At 45.5% G+C, this 17,874-nt stretch overlaps 10 protein-coding genes across 10 annotated transcripts; 4 read left to right on the forward strand and 6 right to left on the reverse strand.

The window, feature by feature from the left end:
- Positions 1 to 128: 128 nt before the first annotated feature.
- N7495_004668 (HNH endonuclease signature motif containing protein) lies at positions 129 to 1,097 on the reverse strand (the record flags this gene model as incomplete). Its single annotated transcript, XM_057207319.1, has 1 exon — positions 129 to 1,097. The coding sequence occupies one exon, from the start codon at positions 1,095 to 1,097 to the stop codon at positions 129 to 131; it is 969 nt and encodes a 322-aa protein (XP_057064999.1).
- Positions 1,098 to 3,531: 2,434 nt separating this feature from the next.
- N7495_004669 (uncharacterized protein) lies at positions 3,532 to 4,494 on the reverse strand (the record flags this gene model as incomplete). The annotated part of the gene is made up of 2 exons (XM_057207320.1): positions 3,532 to 4,117; positions 4,184 to 4,494. 2 exons carry the CDS (start codon positions 4,492 to 4,494, stop codon positions 3,532 to 3,534), a joined length of 897 nt encoding a protein of 298 aa, XP_057065000.1.
- Positions 4,495 to 4,822: 328 nt separating this feature from the next.
- N7495_004670 (5'-methylthioadenosine/S-adenosylhomocysteine nucleosidase family protein) lies at positions 4,823 to 8,067 on the reverse strand (the record flags this gene model as incomplete). The annotated part of the gene is made up of 4 exons (XM_057207321.1): positions 4,823 to 5,990; positions 6,147 to 7,120; positions 7,175 to 7,999; positions 8,062 to 8,067. 4 exons carry the CDS (start codon positions 8,065 to 8,067, stop codon positions 4,823 to 4,825), a joined length of 2,973 nt encoding a protein of 990 aa, XP_057065001.1.
- A 1,134-nt stretch (positions 8,068 to 9,201) lies between these two features.
- N7495_004671 (uncharacterized protein) lies at positions 9,202 to 9,564 on the forward strand (the record flags this gene model as incomplete). The annotated part of the gene is made up of 1 exon (XM_057207322.1): positions 9,202 to 9,564. The coding sequence occupies one exon, from the start codon at positions 9,202 to 9,204 to the stop codon at positions 9,562 to 9,564; it is 363 nt and encodes a 120-aa protein (XP_057065002.1).
- A 559-nt stretch (positions 9,565 to 10,123) lies between these two features.
- Positions 10,124 to 11,370, forward strand: N7495_004672 (uncharacterized protein; the record flags this gene model as incomplete). The annotated part of the gene is made up of 2 exons (XM_057207323.1): positions 10,124 to 10,190; positions 10,424 to 11,370. 2 exons carry the CDS (start codon positions 10,124 to 10,126, stop codon positions 11,368 to 11,370), a joined length of 1,014 nt encoding a protein of 337 aa, XP_057065003.1.
- Positions 11,371 to 11,459: 89 nt separating this feature from the next.
- Positions 11,460 to 13,562, forward strand: N7495_004673 (uncharacterized protein; the record flags this gene model as incomplete). The annotated part of the gene is made up of 2 exons (XM_057207324.1): positions 11,460 to 12,060; positions 12,112 to 13,562. 2 exons carry the CDS (start codon positions 11,460 to 11,462, stop codon positions 13,560 to 13,562), a joined length of 2,052 nt encoding a protein of 683 aa, XP_057065004.1.
- A 639-nt stretch (positions 13,563 to 14,201) lies between these two features.
- On the reverse strand, positions 14,202 to 14,915 carry N7495_004674 (uncharacterized protein; the record flags this gene model as incomplete). Its single annotated transcript, XM_057207325.1, has 1 exon — positions 14,202 to 14,915. One exon carries the CDS (start codon positions 14,913 to 14,915, stop codon positions 14,202 to 14,204), a length of 714 nt encoding a protein of 237 aa, XP_057065005.1.
- Positions 14,916 to 15,204: 289 nt separating this feature from the next.
- N7495_004675 (uncharacterized protein) lies at positions 15,205 to 15,483 on the reverse strand (the record flags this gene model as incomplete). The annotated part of the gene is made up of 1 exon (XM_057207326.1): positions 15,205 to 15,483. The coding sequence occupies one exon, from the start codon at positions 15,481 to 15,483 to the stop codon at positions 15,205 to 15,207; it is 279 nt and encodes a 92-aa protein (XP_057065006.1).
- Positions 15,484 to 16,110: 627 nt separating this feature from the next.
- N7495_004676 (tetratricopeptide repeat protein) lies at positions 16,111 to 16,574 on the reverse strand (the record flags this gene model as incomplete). The annotated part of the gene is made up of 2 exons (XM_057207327.1): positions 16,111 to 16,278; positions 16,470 to 16,574. 2 exons carry the CDS (start codon positions 16,572 to 16,574, stop codon positions 16,111 to 16,113), a joined length of 273 nt encoding a protein of 90 aa, XP_057065007.1.
- Positions 16,575 to 17,147: 573 nt separating this feature from the next.
- Positions 17,148 to 17,865, forward strand: N7495_004677 (uncharacterized protein; the record flags this gene model as incomplete). Its single annotated transcript, XM_057207328.1, has 2 exons — positions 17,148 to 17,647; positions 17,688 to 17,865. 2 exons carry the CDS (start codon positions 17,148 to 17,150, stop codon positions 17,863 to 17,865), a joined length of 678 nt encoding a protein of 225 aa, XP_057065008.1.
- Between the last annotated feature and the right edge of the window lie 9 nt (positions 17,866 to 17,874).

Raw genomic sequence — 17,874 nt, forward strand, 5'->3', positions numbered from 1 at the left:
TAGTAAAGGAGAAGTAATTAAATAATGACAAGCTGGGGATTTTGTTAAACAGGGCCATAATTAGACTTCAAGTAAAGAAAATATGGGTGCATAAGTAGACTTCACGTAAAGAAAATATCAACTAAAGCTCAGTAATCACTCTCGTCGTCGACATACTCGTGGTGGCGGACAAAAAGCTCCGCCTCCCTCCGCTCTTCTGTCTCTGGGCCGTCGCTGACATACTCGTAGAGGTAGGCAAGAAGTTCGGCCTCCATCCTCTCTGCTGGCTCTGGGCCAGCCAGGATTTCACCAATCATGTCAGTCCCATCTGGGAAGTCAAATTCCCAGATGGGCTCCGCAGTTCCCTTCAAGTTCTTTAGGAGAGTCTGTTGCCAGTGCCAACGGAGAAGGTCATTTGATACAGCGTTTGGATCTCCTCGGGTTCGGCAGACAAGAGGGAGAACACGGCCATCAATTCCATCGTCGTTATCCGTGAAGTCATAAATCTTATAACTATCGTCTGGGTTAATAGAAATGTCATTATTATCAAAGGCTGTGTGGAGATCGCTGCGCATACATAATCCATTTTGCACGGAATTGATATAGGCGCGATGAGCGCCACCAGACAAATTAGTGATATAGCGATTGAAATTATTTTCCCGCCAATAGCTACTGCGTGCAAGAGGAAAGATATGGGCAGCCTGGTATCGGGCCCAATTCTGCTTGGCAGGAGGACGATTGGCTGACGTATTGACCCGACCAGACAGAACACACATCTTGTCTCTTTTTCTAACGGCTGTGCAAAACGCTACTACATGGGGCGTGGCTCCAGTGTTGTTTCTTGATGGAATTCGTCGATCCCGCACCTCGTCGGTCAGCTTGATTGTTGAACCCTCTGCAGGAAAAATATCATAATCGCCGGCTACAATAAGTTGCCGAGTGGCAAGGACATGGGCTCCATCTTCACGTGCAACGATGGTGAGTTCAGCTGGTGTGTTGGAGGGAATGATAAACTTCATCATATCGATAAAGGCTGAGTGAGTGAGATTCCCATGCTGAGGCACTGAACCAAAGTCCTCTCTAGTAATGCCATTGAAGTACCGTATATCATGATCCATGATGAATGCTAATGACGAGTTTACCGTTGATTGATTAGGTATAACTCCACACACGGGGTTGCTCTTTCTTCGTCTCGGCCGACTGGTTCAAGAATGCGATAACCAGAGTTTTGAGGACCTGAAATTCACAATCAGCGAAGTCAGTCTTAGGACTGATTGTGGATGAATATCATTGGAATACCTAAGTAAGAGCAATGCACTCTCTCCGCCTTCTCGTTTACGGCGAGTTTTAGAAGCAATCGGGCAAAATGTATGGTATTGTAATTAGAAATATATTTGTCACCTACGATTCAAACAGTATATGGAAGATAGATGTACAAGAAGACCCTGAGATGTATCACGGTATGATTCTTTTCTTTAAAGAACCAAATCCAAATGACACTCGGTGAGATATTATTGAGAGGATCATTAAGATCGGATCAGTGCTTCGTATATCGATGACTCCAAATAGGAAAGTATCTCCTATATTTCTAGATAAACTGCTTGTCCCGTGAGACTACGTAGTTTCTGATGCTCGTACAGGTGATACTGGTAGTATCTTGACCACTTTTTACAAAATAATTGTAGCTGAGTCAATATAATCTCAAGTTTAAGCGCTTGATCAGCCACGTTGAAAAGGGCGGTGTCATAGAGAATCACAAGGACGTGCCAGAAACAGTGCGTAATGAATTATACAGGGAGGAGCAAGAAAAATTAGGGAGAGACAAACGTAAGGGTGGAAGCCATGTCACTGAGACTGGAGTACCGTATCCCCCTATCAACATCAACGTCCTACCTTCGGGTCCACTACCCATACGCTTGACATTTTGGCTTCCAGAGCGGAAGGGCACTTGCATGCGATACTTCCACTCGATATTCCCGGTCCTAGGGACTTGGCCGTCAAGGAATATGGTGAGTGGCAGGTCTCGAATGTCGTCAACGATAGCCTTAAAACTACATTTCGAGAAGTGTGTGATATAATGCTCGAGAATGGTCTTGATCTCGAGCAGGTGTATAGGGATCAAGATCCTGAATTCTTCATTAGAAAACGAATCAAGATAGGCATCGCTCGGCGTTTCGTTGAGGATATCGGGAAATGGGCCGAGAGGGTGAACAAGGAGATACCTTTTCTGGAAACTGTTGAGTCTATATAAGTCTTTCAGTGCATCGTGGTTTTATGTAGTAATGGAAGAGTAATTAATACTTCTTATACACCTTAGATCTGTGAAGTACAAAACGAAGTAGAGAAACAGCTATTTAAATAACGAGGCTAGTTTCTTACTTGCTAGTCGGAAACGGAGGTCTTGTAACTAACCATTTCTCCTAATTACGTAACAGATTAAATTAGCAGTCATAGAACAGTTCAATCAAAGTAGGTGATCGTGCATGTTACTGATTAGGATGATCGGGTGGATTCATTAATCCACGTATCAGCCTGGAACTAGGTGTATAAAGTTTACGAACAAGTAATTTAATACGGATAAAACACTAGCAGGAGGTTGATCAAGGGTATTCAGATACACAGCTTGTGTTAATCTATGCATTGTACTGGTGCATGGCTTCAGCCTCTTCGTACCTGCCCTGGCTAGCAAGGACAAAACCAAGGTTGTCAACGCTGATGAGTGTGTGTGGGTGTTCTGGCCCTGGCACCTTCTCTCGGCCTTCTAACGCCCGCCATCAAAGGTAAAGCGACATGCGTAGTTCTGGTGACAGTGATGGTCACAGTTCGGGTTTTGAGTTCAAGACTATCAAGTAGATTCTGCATGAATTGGCGCTTTTGTTCCATGGGACATACTTTGTTTCTTCCAAGACCCACCTTTTCTCAAACCGAAAGTCGGCTTGTCGCTTGATGAAGATCGTCGAGTTGTAAGTTGACAAAAACGAGTACTTGAAATTGCTCGCACGCATGTACTTACAACCTGGGCTGTAAACAAGTGTCAGCAAGAATAAATTGGCTAGCTTGAGTGGGACAAGTTACCAAGATAATGTCGACAGCAAGAGAGGCTTTCCCAGCCAAGTTGAATCTGTGCGTCTTCTAGAGCAACAGTCCAGAGAGCCTCCAGGTCACCGAAGGCGATGATATTGCCCACAGGTAACATGATCACAAGATTTGGGTTAGTATGTAGAGGGAGGATAACGTCGCAAAAGAAACTGGTTGATCGAGGAATCCGTTTGAACCAGGCAAGTAAGGTTCCTTCAAGTGAACATGAATTCAAATTTATTTGACGAAGTGAGAATATTGAAAAGGATAGAAAGTGAAGACGAAAATAGAAAGTGTCTACTTCAAAATCTGATGCCTCAGCATCTATATTCTGAATCCACAAAAATTCAGAAAATCACATCTTGTTATACTGGTACTTAAATTCAAATATTATAGAAGCTCGCTAAAAGGTTATAAAATCGAAAACTGGAGATAGCAAAACAGTTTAAATGAGTTTTGGGCCAATAAACCTAATCATACTCGATTGCTTGTCACAGATATCCTGGAATGACCAGGGAGTTCAGGTAGTTCAAATGGCCCTGGATTCATACTCCCAGCTGGGGCTTCAAAAGCCTTAGACTCTTCGTGAAGCTCTGCTATTATAGGCGACATTGCTGGTGAATGATCTGCTGTGGCCACTTTTTTTTGACGTTGTCGACGATTATATAAAATGATGGCAAGTGCAATCAAAGCACCCACAACTACAGCTCCAATGACTGGACCAGCAATCCATGCGAGTGATGAATTGCCTTTAGATGAAATGCTGCTCTGATGTGTGGATACCGCAGCTGTGGCCGATGGCCCTGAGCTTGACCCTGTGCTTCTAGCAGTTGCTATTCTAGTCGCAGTCGAGTCTGTGGTGGTCGTGGTTGTCGTCTGGAAGTCGGACTCCTGCCATCGGATAAAGATTGCCTTCGCATTTATGCCACCAGAATCTGATCCGGAAGTTACTGCTCCCTCTTTGGTGTATGTCCATTCATAGTCTGCATCAGTATTGACCGAAAAGCATCGGTTAGTCGACCACCACACAATGCTATCTTCTGTTTGAGCCGTGTAACCCCTATAGATTCCAAAAACCATTAATAAGAGGAAATATAATCGACCTTAATTTCCAGATTCGACTCACGATGGACAGCAAGTTGCCCGGGTCTCGGAAAGGCTTCCAATAGTAACAACTACTGAGCTGGCTGTGTAGTAACCAGATGGACACACTCCCGGTGAGTAGTAAAAATCCGTTGTCGCCTGATATCCGGAAGGAAAACAGCTGCTCCAGTCCGTAGGCCCCTGGCTAAGATACCAGCCCTCTAGACTGTTCGATATCGAAGTGGTGTAGTAGTATGTGCCTTCTACATACTCGATCATCCATGTATCGGTGGTACATGCCGGTGGTGGTATGAATTGTGTGGTAAGAGCCGGCGGGGCAGTGTTCGTAAACATTGTTATAAGGGGAAGAGTTATAAGAAAAGAACTCACTTGAGATGTGTGGACTTGTTTTGAATAATAATTGAGCTTTAGCTCATTCTTTGATTAGCCTAGGACCATAGATCAGTCTTGACCTATGCGCCGGCAGTCCCAGTCCTGGTACTTTGTGCGCTATGGTGAAACAATTTTAGCGCCCAGCTATAAAATTACCAGGATTTGAAAGAAAGTACACATCACATCATTTTCTGGTGTGCACTAGTCATGCATTAGCTTAGTCTGACCCAGTTCCTCTCTCTACCCGCGCGATACTAAAATGGATATCGACCTTCACCAGTAAATGAATTCAGGCCTTGTCAGTTCGGATGTAGCGTTCTAGAATTGCTTTGGATGCACATGCTGCCGTCGCCGCCGCGAAATTCTGCCATCCTTTGTGCTTGTGACTATCAGCATAGTCGCAAACTCCCTTGACCACGATACAGGGCACTTCATCCCAGACCCCAGCGCCCTCCATCTCAAACGCAATCACGCCTGCTTCTCTTGAGATCCTGTCCCGGTCCGCTGCCGACTTCATCACCATATCGCCCGACGCGACGGCTCCGACATGAACCGCAGGCTGCGGAGTCAGATCTCTCCCGTCATTTTCTAGCTGCTGTATTCCCTGGAGCCGTTTCCTCGCGACAAGCCGTTCGTTGTCGCATTGAAGATCCGCGCATGACGAACTGAGCGCCTCATCGCAAACAGGGTCTGAGTCATTGAAGCAATCACGGCAAATGCAGGTATGCGATGAATGGTGCTTGTGGCGGTAGGTCGGCCCGAATAGCTTGTCTTTCGCTATTCCAGGGTAGTCGTACTTGCTCTGACGACCAGTCTGGGTGGCGTTCGCCTGGAGCTGCAGAAGGAAATGAGCCGTCCGTTGCTTGAGTTGGTCGATGCCCCGATCGGTCTCAAATGTGGAGACTAGGTTTCGGGTGTCTTTATTTAGCCGGCCAAGATTATCCTCGAGGGTATTCTTGCAGACAAATTTGTCCGAGTAACACCTGCCAAAATCGTACTGAAAAACAGTCTTGCTGATGATCACGTCACCTAGCAAGATATCGCTATGTCGGCCATGAGGCATACCACCACACACCCCGACAATGAGGGCTAGCCGTAAGCCGCCATAGCTCGATCGCATACTGGCTGCCGCGCTTGCCGCGTTAGTCTTGCCCATGTGCGGCAATAGGGCCAGTACGACATCGTATTTGCCCACCCGGCCAGTTGTATAGCTGTTGGGATCTCCCTCCGCTCGTCCGTACTGATCACCGTTTTCGTCCCAGAATTCGTCGAAGGTGTAGGAAACCGCATCGAACTCGAGCGGTAACGCGCAGATAATAGCGATCTCGAAGTCATTGCGGCTAAAAGGTCGTAGAGAGGGCATCAACCTTGAGCCCCTAGCAGGAATAGCTGACTCAGGGCTAGCAATTGGTTCATGTTTCTTGTTATTCAGGCTGTTGATCAGCGCCGGTTGGTATCTGCATCATAGAGTTTTATATTAGCACGTCTGCTGAGAAAGCCATAATAATGAATCGCAAGAAAAAGAGTATATCACGTTCTACATAAAGCACACCGCTTTCAAGAGAAAAACTCAAAAGGGGCTATATCGAAAGACAATATAGGTTGAAACATACTTGTCTGCAGTGATTTCGGCCAAGGTGTTATCGTCACATAAGCCGCTAGCAGAAAGCCACTTCTGTGGCCCGGGGGTCAGTCGCTTTTTATGTCTAGGTGCTGTTCGTTCAACTTTCACAGACTGCATGGCCGCTCTTGTAGAGCTGACAGCTTGAGCCCCATCCCAATGGTCAGAGGGAGGTGGTGACTCTGAGCGTTGCCGTTTGCGGGCAGACCTAGGGATGGACTCATCAAGTCCAAGCTCGAGTTTGTGAACAATTTCCTTGTGGAGATTTTTTCGTATTATGAAATCCGCATCCTCGCGCACAAGGTCACGAGACCTGAGAGCCTTCGTTATCTTCCTATGAACGACGAGACAGCCTCTTATGGCTTGGACATAAGAGTCGCTTCTCTTAAGTTTAAGGCGATCTAAATAATCCATGAGCTCAGCCCAGGCCAGTTTATTCTTGCTTATATCGGGATCGATATCTAGGTCGTAATTTTCGCCGCAGTCTATTTCTAGTAATAGCTTTGCAAAAGATAATAGTGTAGGGTGACCTGTCCAGAAGCTGTATGAGTCGTCAGTCACCGAAAGCTTCGAATCAAAAGCTAGGTACGGGAGTTTTTGTTCGAGGCCCGGCTTCGAGAAATCTAGGAAATGGATCTTTTTTGAGGTAAAGTCGGCGTCGAAAAAGTCCATGAGACAATAACCAAGTTCAACAGTAAGCACTCGCTTATCTTTGATGCTGATCCTGGCTGGTGATGCCGCATGGAACGTGTTGAGACTAAGAGGCCTGAAAATCCCATTTAATATGAGTTGGTCAAGAGAATCCTTAGATACGCCCGCCACAGAGGAAGTAGGAGCCGACCAGGCACCGAATAGCCCGTACTTCTCAATGAGGAGTGTCAACGCCTTTCCTTGACCAGTATGCTGGCGGAGGTCCACGCATATATCGGATATAGGTAAAATCGAAGATTCGTCTCTAGCAGCCCACTGAGTAAGAATTAAGCCCTAACAAATACGGGGTTTTACAAAATACAGATTAACAGGGTCACACCGGGCTTCTTGCCACAATTCTAACTCTGGACATGCCGAGAGTATAAGTTGTAAACTCGGTAATACTGAATTTTCATCGGGGCCCTCAATGAGCTTCAGCAACACTTCATGTGGCGTTCCGCATTTAGAATTCTTGAACAAATTTTCAAGAACGAATATGGCCTGATTTAGTATCGTGAATTTCTTCCAAGACCTCTTTTTCTTCCGCCCCTGATTTGGTTGAATGACCGGTTCATGCAGAGAGGGCGCGAGAAGTCGACTGAGAACATCGTTGCACTCTATGACAACCCGCAGACAATCATCAAGCTTACCAGCATCGTGAGGAAGTCTGAACAGTGTTTCGTTGGGACCACTCGCTAGGTCAACCGGTCCAGAAGTTCTCTCTAGAAAACCAGTCAACGCTCGTAAACGGGGATAGCTTAGACCTCCTGAACCAATTTGGGCGTTCAAAGGCCGCGCAAAGCCATCCAACAACAAGCAGAGACTATTCAGCTTTGCCTGGCAATGTTCAAACTCTGCTGCATCTAAATTCTGAGAAATTTCCTTGACTATAAATACGCGGCGAAGCTCGACCTCGATTAGTTCAGCGTTGGATTGCACTCCGTTATGATCGTTGAGTGATCCTGCTTGCAGCTGGTATCGCGCCTTCTTCGAGGCCAATAGGCGCCCAAGCCCGTGGAGCAAGCGCCACCAGGAAAAAACGTGTAGTATTTTACCTAGGTAATGTGGAGATGCAAGTTCCTGCGCCAGCTTTAATGCCTGCACCTGATCCAATACCTCGACAGCTACAGAATTGCCACTTATTTGGACAGAGCACTGCAAACCAAGTATTTCAAGGTTGAGTCTTAATGGGAGTAATTCTATGAGTGGCCTTATACATGCATGTTTATGACCACTCATTCCATAAGCTTAAGGAAGAACCTTGGAAGGTCTGTTCTCAAAGGAGAACACCCGTGGACCGTAAAGTAAGTGGCTTTTCTTGCGATCTATACACTATTTTTATAACCTTAGAACGACATATTTCTGAAATCATTTATTTACTGATGTATAAAACATTCACCGAATTCGTAAGCAGCCACAAGTATTACTATCAAAATTATGGTATTGGAGCAGGTATCAGAGCAGACATTATTTAGTATCAGTAACTTAAAGAGATTAGACAACAACTTGCGGGGACTATATTTAACCTTGAAACTCCCCTCTTATCTGTGCGGATTTCTAGCTAACCCTATCGTAGTTTACGAAGCTCTCCGGGAGCGAGCACTTCCATATTAAATAGAACCTATATTAGGTGTTCATAAGAAGTCTCATGGTGCATATGATTAGCCAATTTAGTTGGGTTTAAAATCAGGCAATTCAAACGACAAACGACCTTTAATTATTATACGTATTTGATAGAGCGATACAGGTACTAATATATTCGGCCGGGTACAAAATACATTTTCTGTTACCATTAGGTATTATAGGGGGGGGGGGTTTCCTGGTGTTATGGCCCCACATCCAGGTCTACAATCCCGACATTTTAGTGGCTTGAAATGTCGGCGCCAGCTTATCAGTGCCCTGTCCGCCAGTCAGAAAACGGGCTTGTTGGAACCCTAACCCCTTCTCCTGGTGACAAGTCATCTGTGCAAGTACCTTTCTTTGTACAGTAGTCTGCATAATTTGGCCGCTGCAGTGAGATTATGACTAAACGTGGAAAACACGAGGAAAATGAGAAACGTCCGCGTCCCTTCAGATGGGGCAAGTGCAGGAGCTTACGCGTCCTTTCAACCGTTTTGAAGCTTTCAAAGAAGAGAAGCTCCCCTCCGTAATATCTTGTCTAGCGGGTCTCTTATTGATCTCGTAGTGACCCCAGAATCAGGTGGAGATATGAACTTGGGGTTTTCCTCTCTGGGCCGGCTGAGCACATCCCTCCTGCCATAGCCTGGCTACAAGCTCGATCACATCCCTAGTAAATCACCATCGCGCATCTTGCTTTATCTTTCGATGCTCGAGTTCTTTGCCAAACAACTCCCACCATGACGCTTAATCTCGATACCGAAGATGTTCTGTACAGGCTAGCCTGTGAATGTGAAGGACTCTTTGACCAACTACAAGAGAACTTACTTAAAATAAAGCTAGAGGCTACGATTATCGACCTATTCGCCGAATTTCAACAACGATTTTCCATATGGGCCGCGCATCTCGGAGTGTTCAGCCGGAAGAGCCAATGTCTAGACACGAGACTCCGAAACCTCCCAGACCTTCAAGACCTTGTTGCTCGATTACTAGATATCCTCCGCCGCAGTCTGCAGCAATATAAGAATCAAGCGGATACTCGAGGAGAAGTAGATCAGGCTCCGATAGGCTTCGATGATTCAAATCGCGAGGCCTCGATATAAACGGCGGCTCTGAGAATAATCGATGACACCCTCTCTCGACTAAACCGTCTAGGTGTCACAATTCGCCAGTCAAGTCGTGACAAGATTGATACGAGGGCTGAGATATTCGCCGCAGGTCTCGATTTAGACTCATTCGCCCATCTATGTGCGAAAGCCGTGCACACCTTATATCCTGACACCCATCAGTCTCTCAAGGATTATCTAAGCAAGTCAATGGTAGATAGATATGCAAAGATGCTATTTCTCAACTCTCGCCATAAAAAGCTCGAGACCCGCCGAGAGCCACGTTTAGGGCTGTCACCTATTCTGGAAGTACCTAATAACGAGTCATAAACCAACGTCCCTACGACCCAGCTGGCGAGATCGTTTCCAATTTTAGCTGATACTCCAAAGGCATTTCCTACACTTTCTCAGTCCGACCTATCCAGCGTCAATATTCAACAGATCAGGAGACGTCTTAGACCACCCGATGAAGCGTCGACAAATTTTCATAAGACAATATCGGTCAAAGTGAAACAGGGTAACTACCCAAGACTTCCTATCGCAAATGGGGACAGCGATGTCTTCGCTTATGAGTGGTGTTCTGAACTACTCAGCAAGAGAACACTCTCGGAAAATGAATGGCGGTAGGTAGTACTCATCCTTGGAGCGCACAAGTGTTAGGGATGTGATTACAAAGTCATCATGAAATTTACAAAAACTGTCAATTTTCATAGAGGACTTCATTTTGTTTATTAAAAAACGGCCATTGGGACATTCATATGAGATATTTATACATTTCAAGGTTGGCTTATAGGAATGCTGACATTCCTTGGCACTAGAGATGAAACATGCTAACCTGATCTTAGTCGACACATAGATCGAGACCTCAAGCCTTACGTCTGCCTCTTAGAGGGGTGCCCTGAAGCGCACCCGACCTACTCGACCTTTGATGAGTGGTTTAGCCATATGGGAGTTCACAACCGGCGATGGCATCAGCAAGTTTATCTGTCATCCAGTTGGGTATGTACTGTCTGCAAGTTCAACCCAGACGTTTACAGCAACCCACAGGCCCTCTACTCGCATCTGAAAGAATCACATAATGGTGATTTTACAAATGAACAGCTTCAAGTCATTTCACGGCAGAGCAAGACGGTGCAACTAAGAGCTTGGAACGATTGTCTTTTGTGTGGGTTTGCGGAGGAAGATCATGGGAATAGTGGCGAGGCGGTGTTCCCTAAACAACTGAGAGGGTTGTCGAAGCAAGAGACTATAAAACGTGCCAGGAAGACTCGTGTGATGGTGAACCCTGGTCACTCCAGCTTAGACGTTGAATGTTCGGATCTCTCTTCTGATTCAGACGATGTGGGCTCTCATGGACACAAATCACAACAAAGCAAAGACCGCTCGGAGGCTGTAGCCCGGCACATTGCAGTCCATTTACAAGTGCTAATGCTCTTGACATTACGCTTCGCGGCGATTCAAAAAGACGATAGGGCCTTGGATGATGGTATCAAGAGCGATTCTGTCGATATAGACGACAGAAATAGCGCCTCGAAAGGTAATGACTTAGAAAGACTTTCCGACATCAACTCCCAGGCGAATGTCGATATGAAAGACATTGACGGTGAGGACAATGGGAAGGATACTATGGATCTTGATGATGAAATCGTTGAAAAAGATATCCTGATCCCCGATATGGCCCTAGATCTCGAGGATGTCCCAAGACAATGTGATGACCTCGCAGCCGAGAATGATGCTTTCTTAAAAAATGTCATCGAGTCTGGAGCCTTCCAGTCTTGGCAAAATGGCGGTAAGGAACTCTAAGTTCTCTTCTTTAGGCTCTCTTCTCCTTTTAAGCATATTACTAAAAATATTTAGTTGATCGCTTCCAAATACCTCTCGATCTCACTATTATGCCTGTGATCGAAAATTTCGTGGGTCGGGAAGCCGAGCTAGACCGCCTATGGCAGTATTTCAAGCCGACGGACTTCCAACGACGAAAGGTCGTGATTCTTCATGGGCTTGGTGGAATCGGAAAAACGCAGCTAGCGGTTCAATTCGCACGAGAACATCAACATGATTTCACAGCTATATTCTGGTTAAGTGGTAAAGACCGAGGCACGCTCCTACAGTCAATTAGCTCTGTCTTGCCTCGCTTACCTGGGCACTTACAGACTAACAAGGCAATCGGTGACGAGGAGCTAGAACAACAAGCGAGACAAGTATTGAAGTGGCTAGAAAGTGACGGTAATTCTCGCTGGCTAATCATTTTTGATAATATCGATCAGTACTCTCCGATCGATAGCGGGATTAGGAATGCATATGACATTGGAAAGTTCTTTCCCACCGCAGATCATGGCTCTATTCTTATCACCTCTCGACTTCAAGCGCTCACTGAACTAGGACAGTCTATTCCAATCCACAAACTTGACTCAATGGAATCAATTCAGCTTCTCTTAAAGAACAGCGGCTTATCGGATAGCAATAATATTAAGAAGCCTAGCGGTAATCCAGGTATGATGATACATGATACAGAGATTTTGACAATGACACTTATATAAGTAGATACTCTTGCCCTCGCCGAGCGTCTTGATGGATTGCCATTAGCGATTGTTATCGCTGCGGCATTTATGCGTCAGACTAGCACCAGCATCGCTCGGTACTTAGAATACTATCAACAGTCATGGTCTGATCTACAATCAAATTCGAATCCTGGGCGTCAATACCTACAAGGAAACATGCTACAGACATGGATGATATCATACCATGAGATCCAAAATCGAGCCCCAAACGCAGCAAAGCTTCTATTACTACTTGCCCACTTCGATCATCGGGACATCTGGTATGAGTTAGTCCAAAATGCATCCCATAGCCCTGATGTTCCAGGCTGGCTCGAAGAAACTATATCAAGCGGACTTGCATTCAAAGATTGTGTAAAGCCCCTAATCGAATTCTCTCTTCTTGAGACGAAGCAGCAAGAAGGAGGCTATACAATGCACCCCGTGGTACAGGACTGGTGCTTTCATATTACTCGCAATAAAATGAATGTGACTCCTAGCCAGCTTTGTGAACTGGCACTGATATCAGTCGGATGGGCAGTTCCTAGTTCAAGCGAAAGGAATTACTCAAAGTGTCAGCGACGGCTTATTTCACATGCAAATTTCATTCTTCGTGGTAAATTCCATGGTGAGAACGTTAGTATATGGGGGGCATTTCATAGGCTAGGGAGTCTCTATAGGAATCAAGGCAAGCTTAAGGAGGCAGAGGAGATGTACCAGCGAGCACTGGCAGGCTACGAGAAAGTTCTAGGTCCAGATCATACGTCCACTCTCGATACTGTGAACAATTTTGGTCTTCTCTACTCTGATCAGGGGAGGCTCAAGGAGGCAGAGAAGATGTTCCATCGAGCACTGGCAGGCTACGAGAAAGCTCTAGGTCCAGATCATACGTCCACTCTCGATACCGTGAACAATTTTGGTCTTCTCTACTCTGATCAGGGGAGGCTCAAGGAGGCAGAGGAGATGTACCAGCGAGCACTGGCAGGCTACGAGAAAGTTCTAGGTCCAGATCATACGTCCACTCTCGATACCGTGAACAATTTTGGTCTTCTCTACTCTGATCAGGGGAGGCTCAAGGAGGCAGAGGAGATGTTCCAGCGAGCACTGGCAGGTAGAGGGAAGGCCCTTGGTCTAGATCATCCGTCCACTCTCCAGACAGTCAACAATCTTGGGAGTCTATACTTAGATCAGGGCAAGCTGAAAGAGGCAAAGGAGATGTATCAGCGAGCACTAGCAGGTAGGGAGAAGGCCCTTGGTCCAGATCATCTGTCTACTCTCCAGACAGTCAGCAATCTTGGTAATCTATACTCAGCACAGGGCGAGGCGGAAGAGGCAGAGGGGATGTATCGGCGAGCACTGGCAGGCAGGGAGAAGGCCCTTGGTCTAGATCATCCGTCCACTCACCAGACAGTCAACAATCTTGGGAGTCTATACTCAGCACAGGGCAAGCCGAAATAGGCAGACAAGATGTATCAGCGAGCAGTTTTAGACTTAGAGAAGGGAGGTCGCACATTAATCTGAGCAAGGCACAGCAGGCTATGAGCAATTTAGGAAATTCGCTCGATAATTGAAATGACTAGACTGAAATTATTGCATGCCCGTAATAAGATTCGAAACAATGGCTGTTTCACTGCAATCTATATAATAATTTTACTTCATTATTATAGTATTAATAGGTAGTCGGTAGTATAAAATTTGACTTAGTCAATTTAGAGTCAACTATTAATACAGAGAGAGACGGGCATTTAAATATTCTGACAGTGGTAAAATACATATTTCTTTTCAGTTTTATGGGTGATTTCGCCGTGGCCGTTATGAACCTCCGTATTTACCTGGAAGTCAGAGAAAAATCCGGTAATAAATGAAAAGTAGATACGCAATAACTACAATTTTCAATTTCTACGTTGTGCCATTTTGAAATTTCAGTCTAGGGTGAAATTCACCAATCCGGTGCAATTCAATAATCTCTCCAGGCTCCTGACTATCTTTGTCCACGTCTCCAAACTTTTCGATTTCTCCCTCCACACCATCCTTTCCCACTGTCTATATACCATTTTCAATCAGCTCTGACCATCGCTGAAACAGTCTCTCTAGTCTTTACGACCGCCATTCACCCCCAAATAGATGAAAATTGCTATGTTGGAAGAGTTCTGTGAACGACCCCGGGGTTATAAGTCTCCCATCACTTATCCTTACTCTAGCATCACTACTATAGAAACGAATTCGTAGTGTCAATAGAAGGAGGAGGCGGAAACCTGTCTCCTCTGTGTCATAGTGATCTCGTCGCACAGGTTCACTATATATTCCTGTAGGGATAGGACTGCCGTCGCTTATAGGTATGCCCTTATTCTTATGGGCGTGCTTAAATGATCGACGAATTTCAGAATTAAGGTTCACTGTCTGAGAGGCTGTAAAGAAAAGGACCGCTGGGATAGATTTCTCTGGATATGGTAAATTGGTAAACTTCTGGTGGTTCGTAAATACTTCCTTATTATGGGGAACCTCTAGACAAGGCGCGATAAATTTAAAACGCGGAGTCTTGACTCGTGTGAACAGCGAGCGGATAAAGTAAGTATGGGGCACACCAGCTATATCAAGGTCTGAATCGGTAAACAGCGGTGTAGAGCTAAACGGTAAATGTGAACCAGGAGGCATCCGAGACGTAACTATAGCTGAATAGTGTTCTATAGCAGCTATAGTACTATCTATCTGGCTATCATAATAGGGAAGCCATGACCATAGCCCTATTTGCGATTTAGATGGCGGAGAGTCATCAGGTAATCCGGCAACAACCCTGCCTAAGCGGACCATATAGATCCAATAGGAAAGAAGAGTCTCTAGTGGGAACTACATTTCCTTATACTCACTGATAGGCTCTAGACTTTCTAAATTTAGTATAGTCATTAGGAACGAGGCTCGATAGAGCTGTTGATCATAGATGACACCGAGACAATGTGGGCCTAGGCCTATAGCAGTACCATAAATCACGACAAAGCGCTCTTTATCCCCTAGCTCATTCTCTGCGACGAAAAAGACTCATCACAGAGGCGTATATCAAGACGTTCAACCCAGTAGAAGAATTCTGGCTCAGGGTCGTAGATCAAATCCAGAAACTAATTAAGCGACGGAACCAGACGCTCGCGAATGGCCTGTATATCTCCTTCTGCTTCAATAAAACCCATTTTTTTTCGCGAGCTAGTGCATCGAGGTCGGGCATGTCTTTCCCGTGACGAGCCATCCAGCCGTATGCGACCAAGTAATTGTGTAGTCTGGCGCAGCGCTCAAAGTCAAGTTTGCCATCATCACGGGGCGGGCTCTCTTCGGAAAATAGAGCGTCTTCGATGTCGAGGATTTTTTGTGGAGTGACTTTAATGGTCATAGTGATGAGTTTGACGATGTTAAGGGGAAGAAGCTTGACACACACTGCGTGGTGAACTTTACTTCCAAGGTTTACTGATGCTACCCCGATTTTTCAAAACATTACAAGGACCCTTCCGAACGCCATTTTATTGAGATTCGTTGTTCTCTTTTTCTTTGGTCTGAATCGGATATCAGATAACGGCCACAAACGCATGGAAAAAGCTCCACAATACAGTAAACAGTGATTTACTTAAGGGATTTACTTGTATTGCTCTATCATCCTGCGGAGCTCACTGGGATAGAGATGGCGATTGCCCATTTCGCCAAGTTCCAACGGGACTCAAGAAATAACCCCCTTGTTTATTGTGTACTCACCTATATAATCCTAAGTTTAGATAGTTCTAGCACATACGACCATAGGGTGTGGAAAACAGGGCTTCCCGTCCGCTCAGCCGTACTTAAGCCACACGCCGGTCAGTTAGTAGTATGGTGGGTGACCACATGCGAATCCTGACTGTTGTATGTTTTTGTTTTTTACTTACTCTACGCGGAAGCTGTCTGAGAAAAACAAGCCGTAATGGATAACCGAACCTTACATACATTACATAAATTATACTTAATTTCAGACCCTCGCTACACGAGGTCTCTAGAACTTCCACCTCAGCTTTTCAGCCTCATTGCATCGTCCCTGGTTCCGGTGTGTAGATGCTGGGTTGGCTATGCTGATCAGAGTGTCGGGATCCTCTGGTTTGAGCACTTGCTTGGAGGTATCCATGGCTTGCATTTGGATCTCCTCGGCTTCCTTTGACCGTCCCTATCTTTGGTAGGTCGATGCTAAATTTTCTATACTGGCCAAAGTATAGGAATGCTCTGGCATAAGCACCTGCTTCCTGGTCACCATCACCTACACCTCGAGCTCTTTAGCCTCCTTCCATAATATTATGACCTGCATGGGGCGGTAAGAAAGGGCGGTGTAAAATTTGGTGTGGAAATGTAGTTGTGCACGCCTGACTTACCAGTTAAGTAGTCAGCAGCAGAGCTTCCATGGTGGTCGAACATCTCTTGACCCCCAAAGCAAAATTTGTCACTGTACCCGACATCTGTATCCATGCACAAAAGCAGTCAATCATCGAATATCACAGCTCAGTCCTAGCCTTTTCTTTTCTGACCCTCCTACTCGTATAAAATTCTCCCCTTCCAAACAAGACCAGCAGCTACGAGAACATGTCACAAACTCGACGACATGCGGTCGCATCACCTGAGCATATCTTACTCGAATATGGGTGCTCGGATTGGCGGATCAGTAGCCAAAGAGCCGCAGATCTGTACAGTTCTGGTACCAAACTTTGGACAAAAGAGGATCTTAAAGACATAGAACAACAATTGGCCAGATCCTATACAATGGACCGATTTTCAGTCCGTCGGATTGATGGAAGCATAATCCAAATTTCTAATCCTTTTTTCAAAGTACAAAATCCTATCTGGTACGTGGGTATGGTATTCTGACCTAATTTTAGCCTGCAATCTAAGTTTTCCTTAAGGAAACCCCACATCAAGTACCAAGAATATTGGCAACTTGTGAAAACACAACCCCATGGCCCTATCGAAACCTATCTATGCTCTTACATTGTGGATTGGAGCAATCAGGCTGCACGAAACTTTCGAGAACTTATAGCACAGCCTATGCAAGTCTTTGACGACAAAGGCTTGTTGTGGCAGAATAGCACGACCTGCAAGCACTTGGCAGCCTTAGTCCAAGATTTACTCGGTACAAACACTGTAAAGAAAGTTCTCTGCTTTGGACTCGGCGATTTTTGCCGTTCCGCCCCTGAATGGCTAAAAAGGCAGCATGACTCTTGGGATGGGACCTCAGATGTGAAAAATGTGACGGGCTGTATGATCCAGCATTCGATGGCTCTCACTATTGCTCAACTTTGTCGTGGCAATGAAACAGTGCCATTATATTCCCAGGACCCAGATTATACAGAGGTCGCAGAAGAAATTCTGACCAAGAAGGAATTCAAAATTTTTGGACCTCACGGTGCAGGAGGATTCGCGGAAATCGACGATGAATCGATCGTGATATCACCATTTGCTGCTGCCCCAGTCAAGCAGATTATCGCCGATGTTGCTCGGCCTGTGCTCATCATTTCCACCGGCTTCGACGTCTTCAATAACAATGAGTAAGTTCGCTTTTATCGATCCTCGAATCTGTCTAACCAGGGCACTCTATAGAAAACCACTGGCAGATGCCGAATCTCCGAGAACCAGGAAAATGTGGCTTGATTATGATGCCTATAGCCTTCCAAGCCTTTCTGATGATGTTGAAATATGCTGTGCATTGAGAGGATTACATTTATATCGTAGACGTCAGCAACCTCTAGATTCGCAAGGAGCCTGAGTTCACAGA

Source organism: Penicillium taxi, assembly GCF_028828555.1.
Source record: "Penicillium taxi strain IBT 34144 chromosome Unknown utg000003l_segment0_segment0, whole genome shotgun sequence".
Classification (NCBI taxonomy): domain Eukaryota; kingdom Fungi; phylum Ascomycota; class Eurotiomycetes; order Eurotiales; family Aspergillaceae; genus Penicillium; species Penicillium taxi.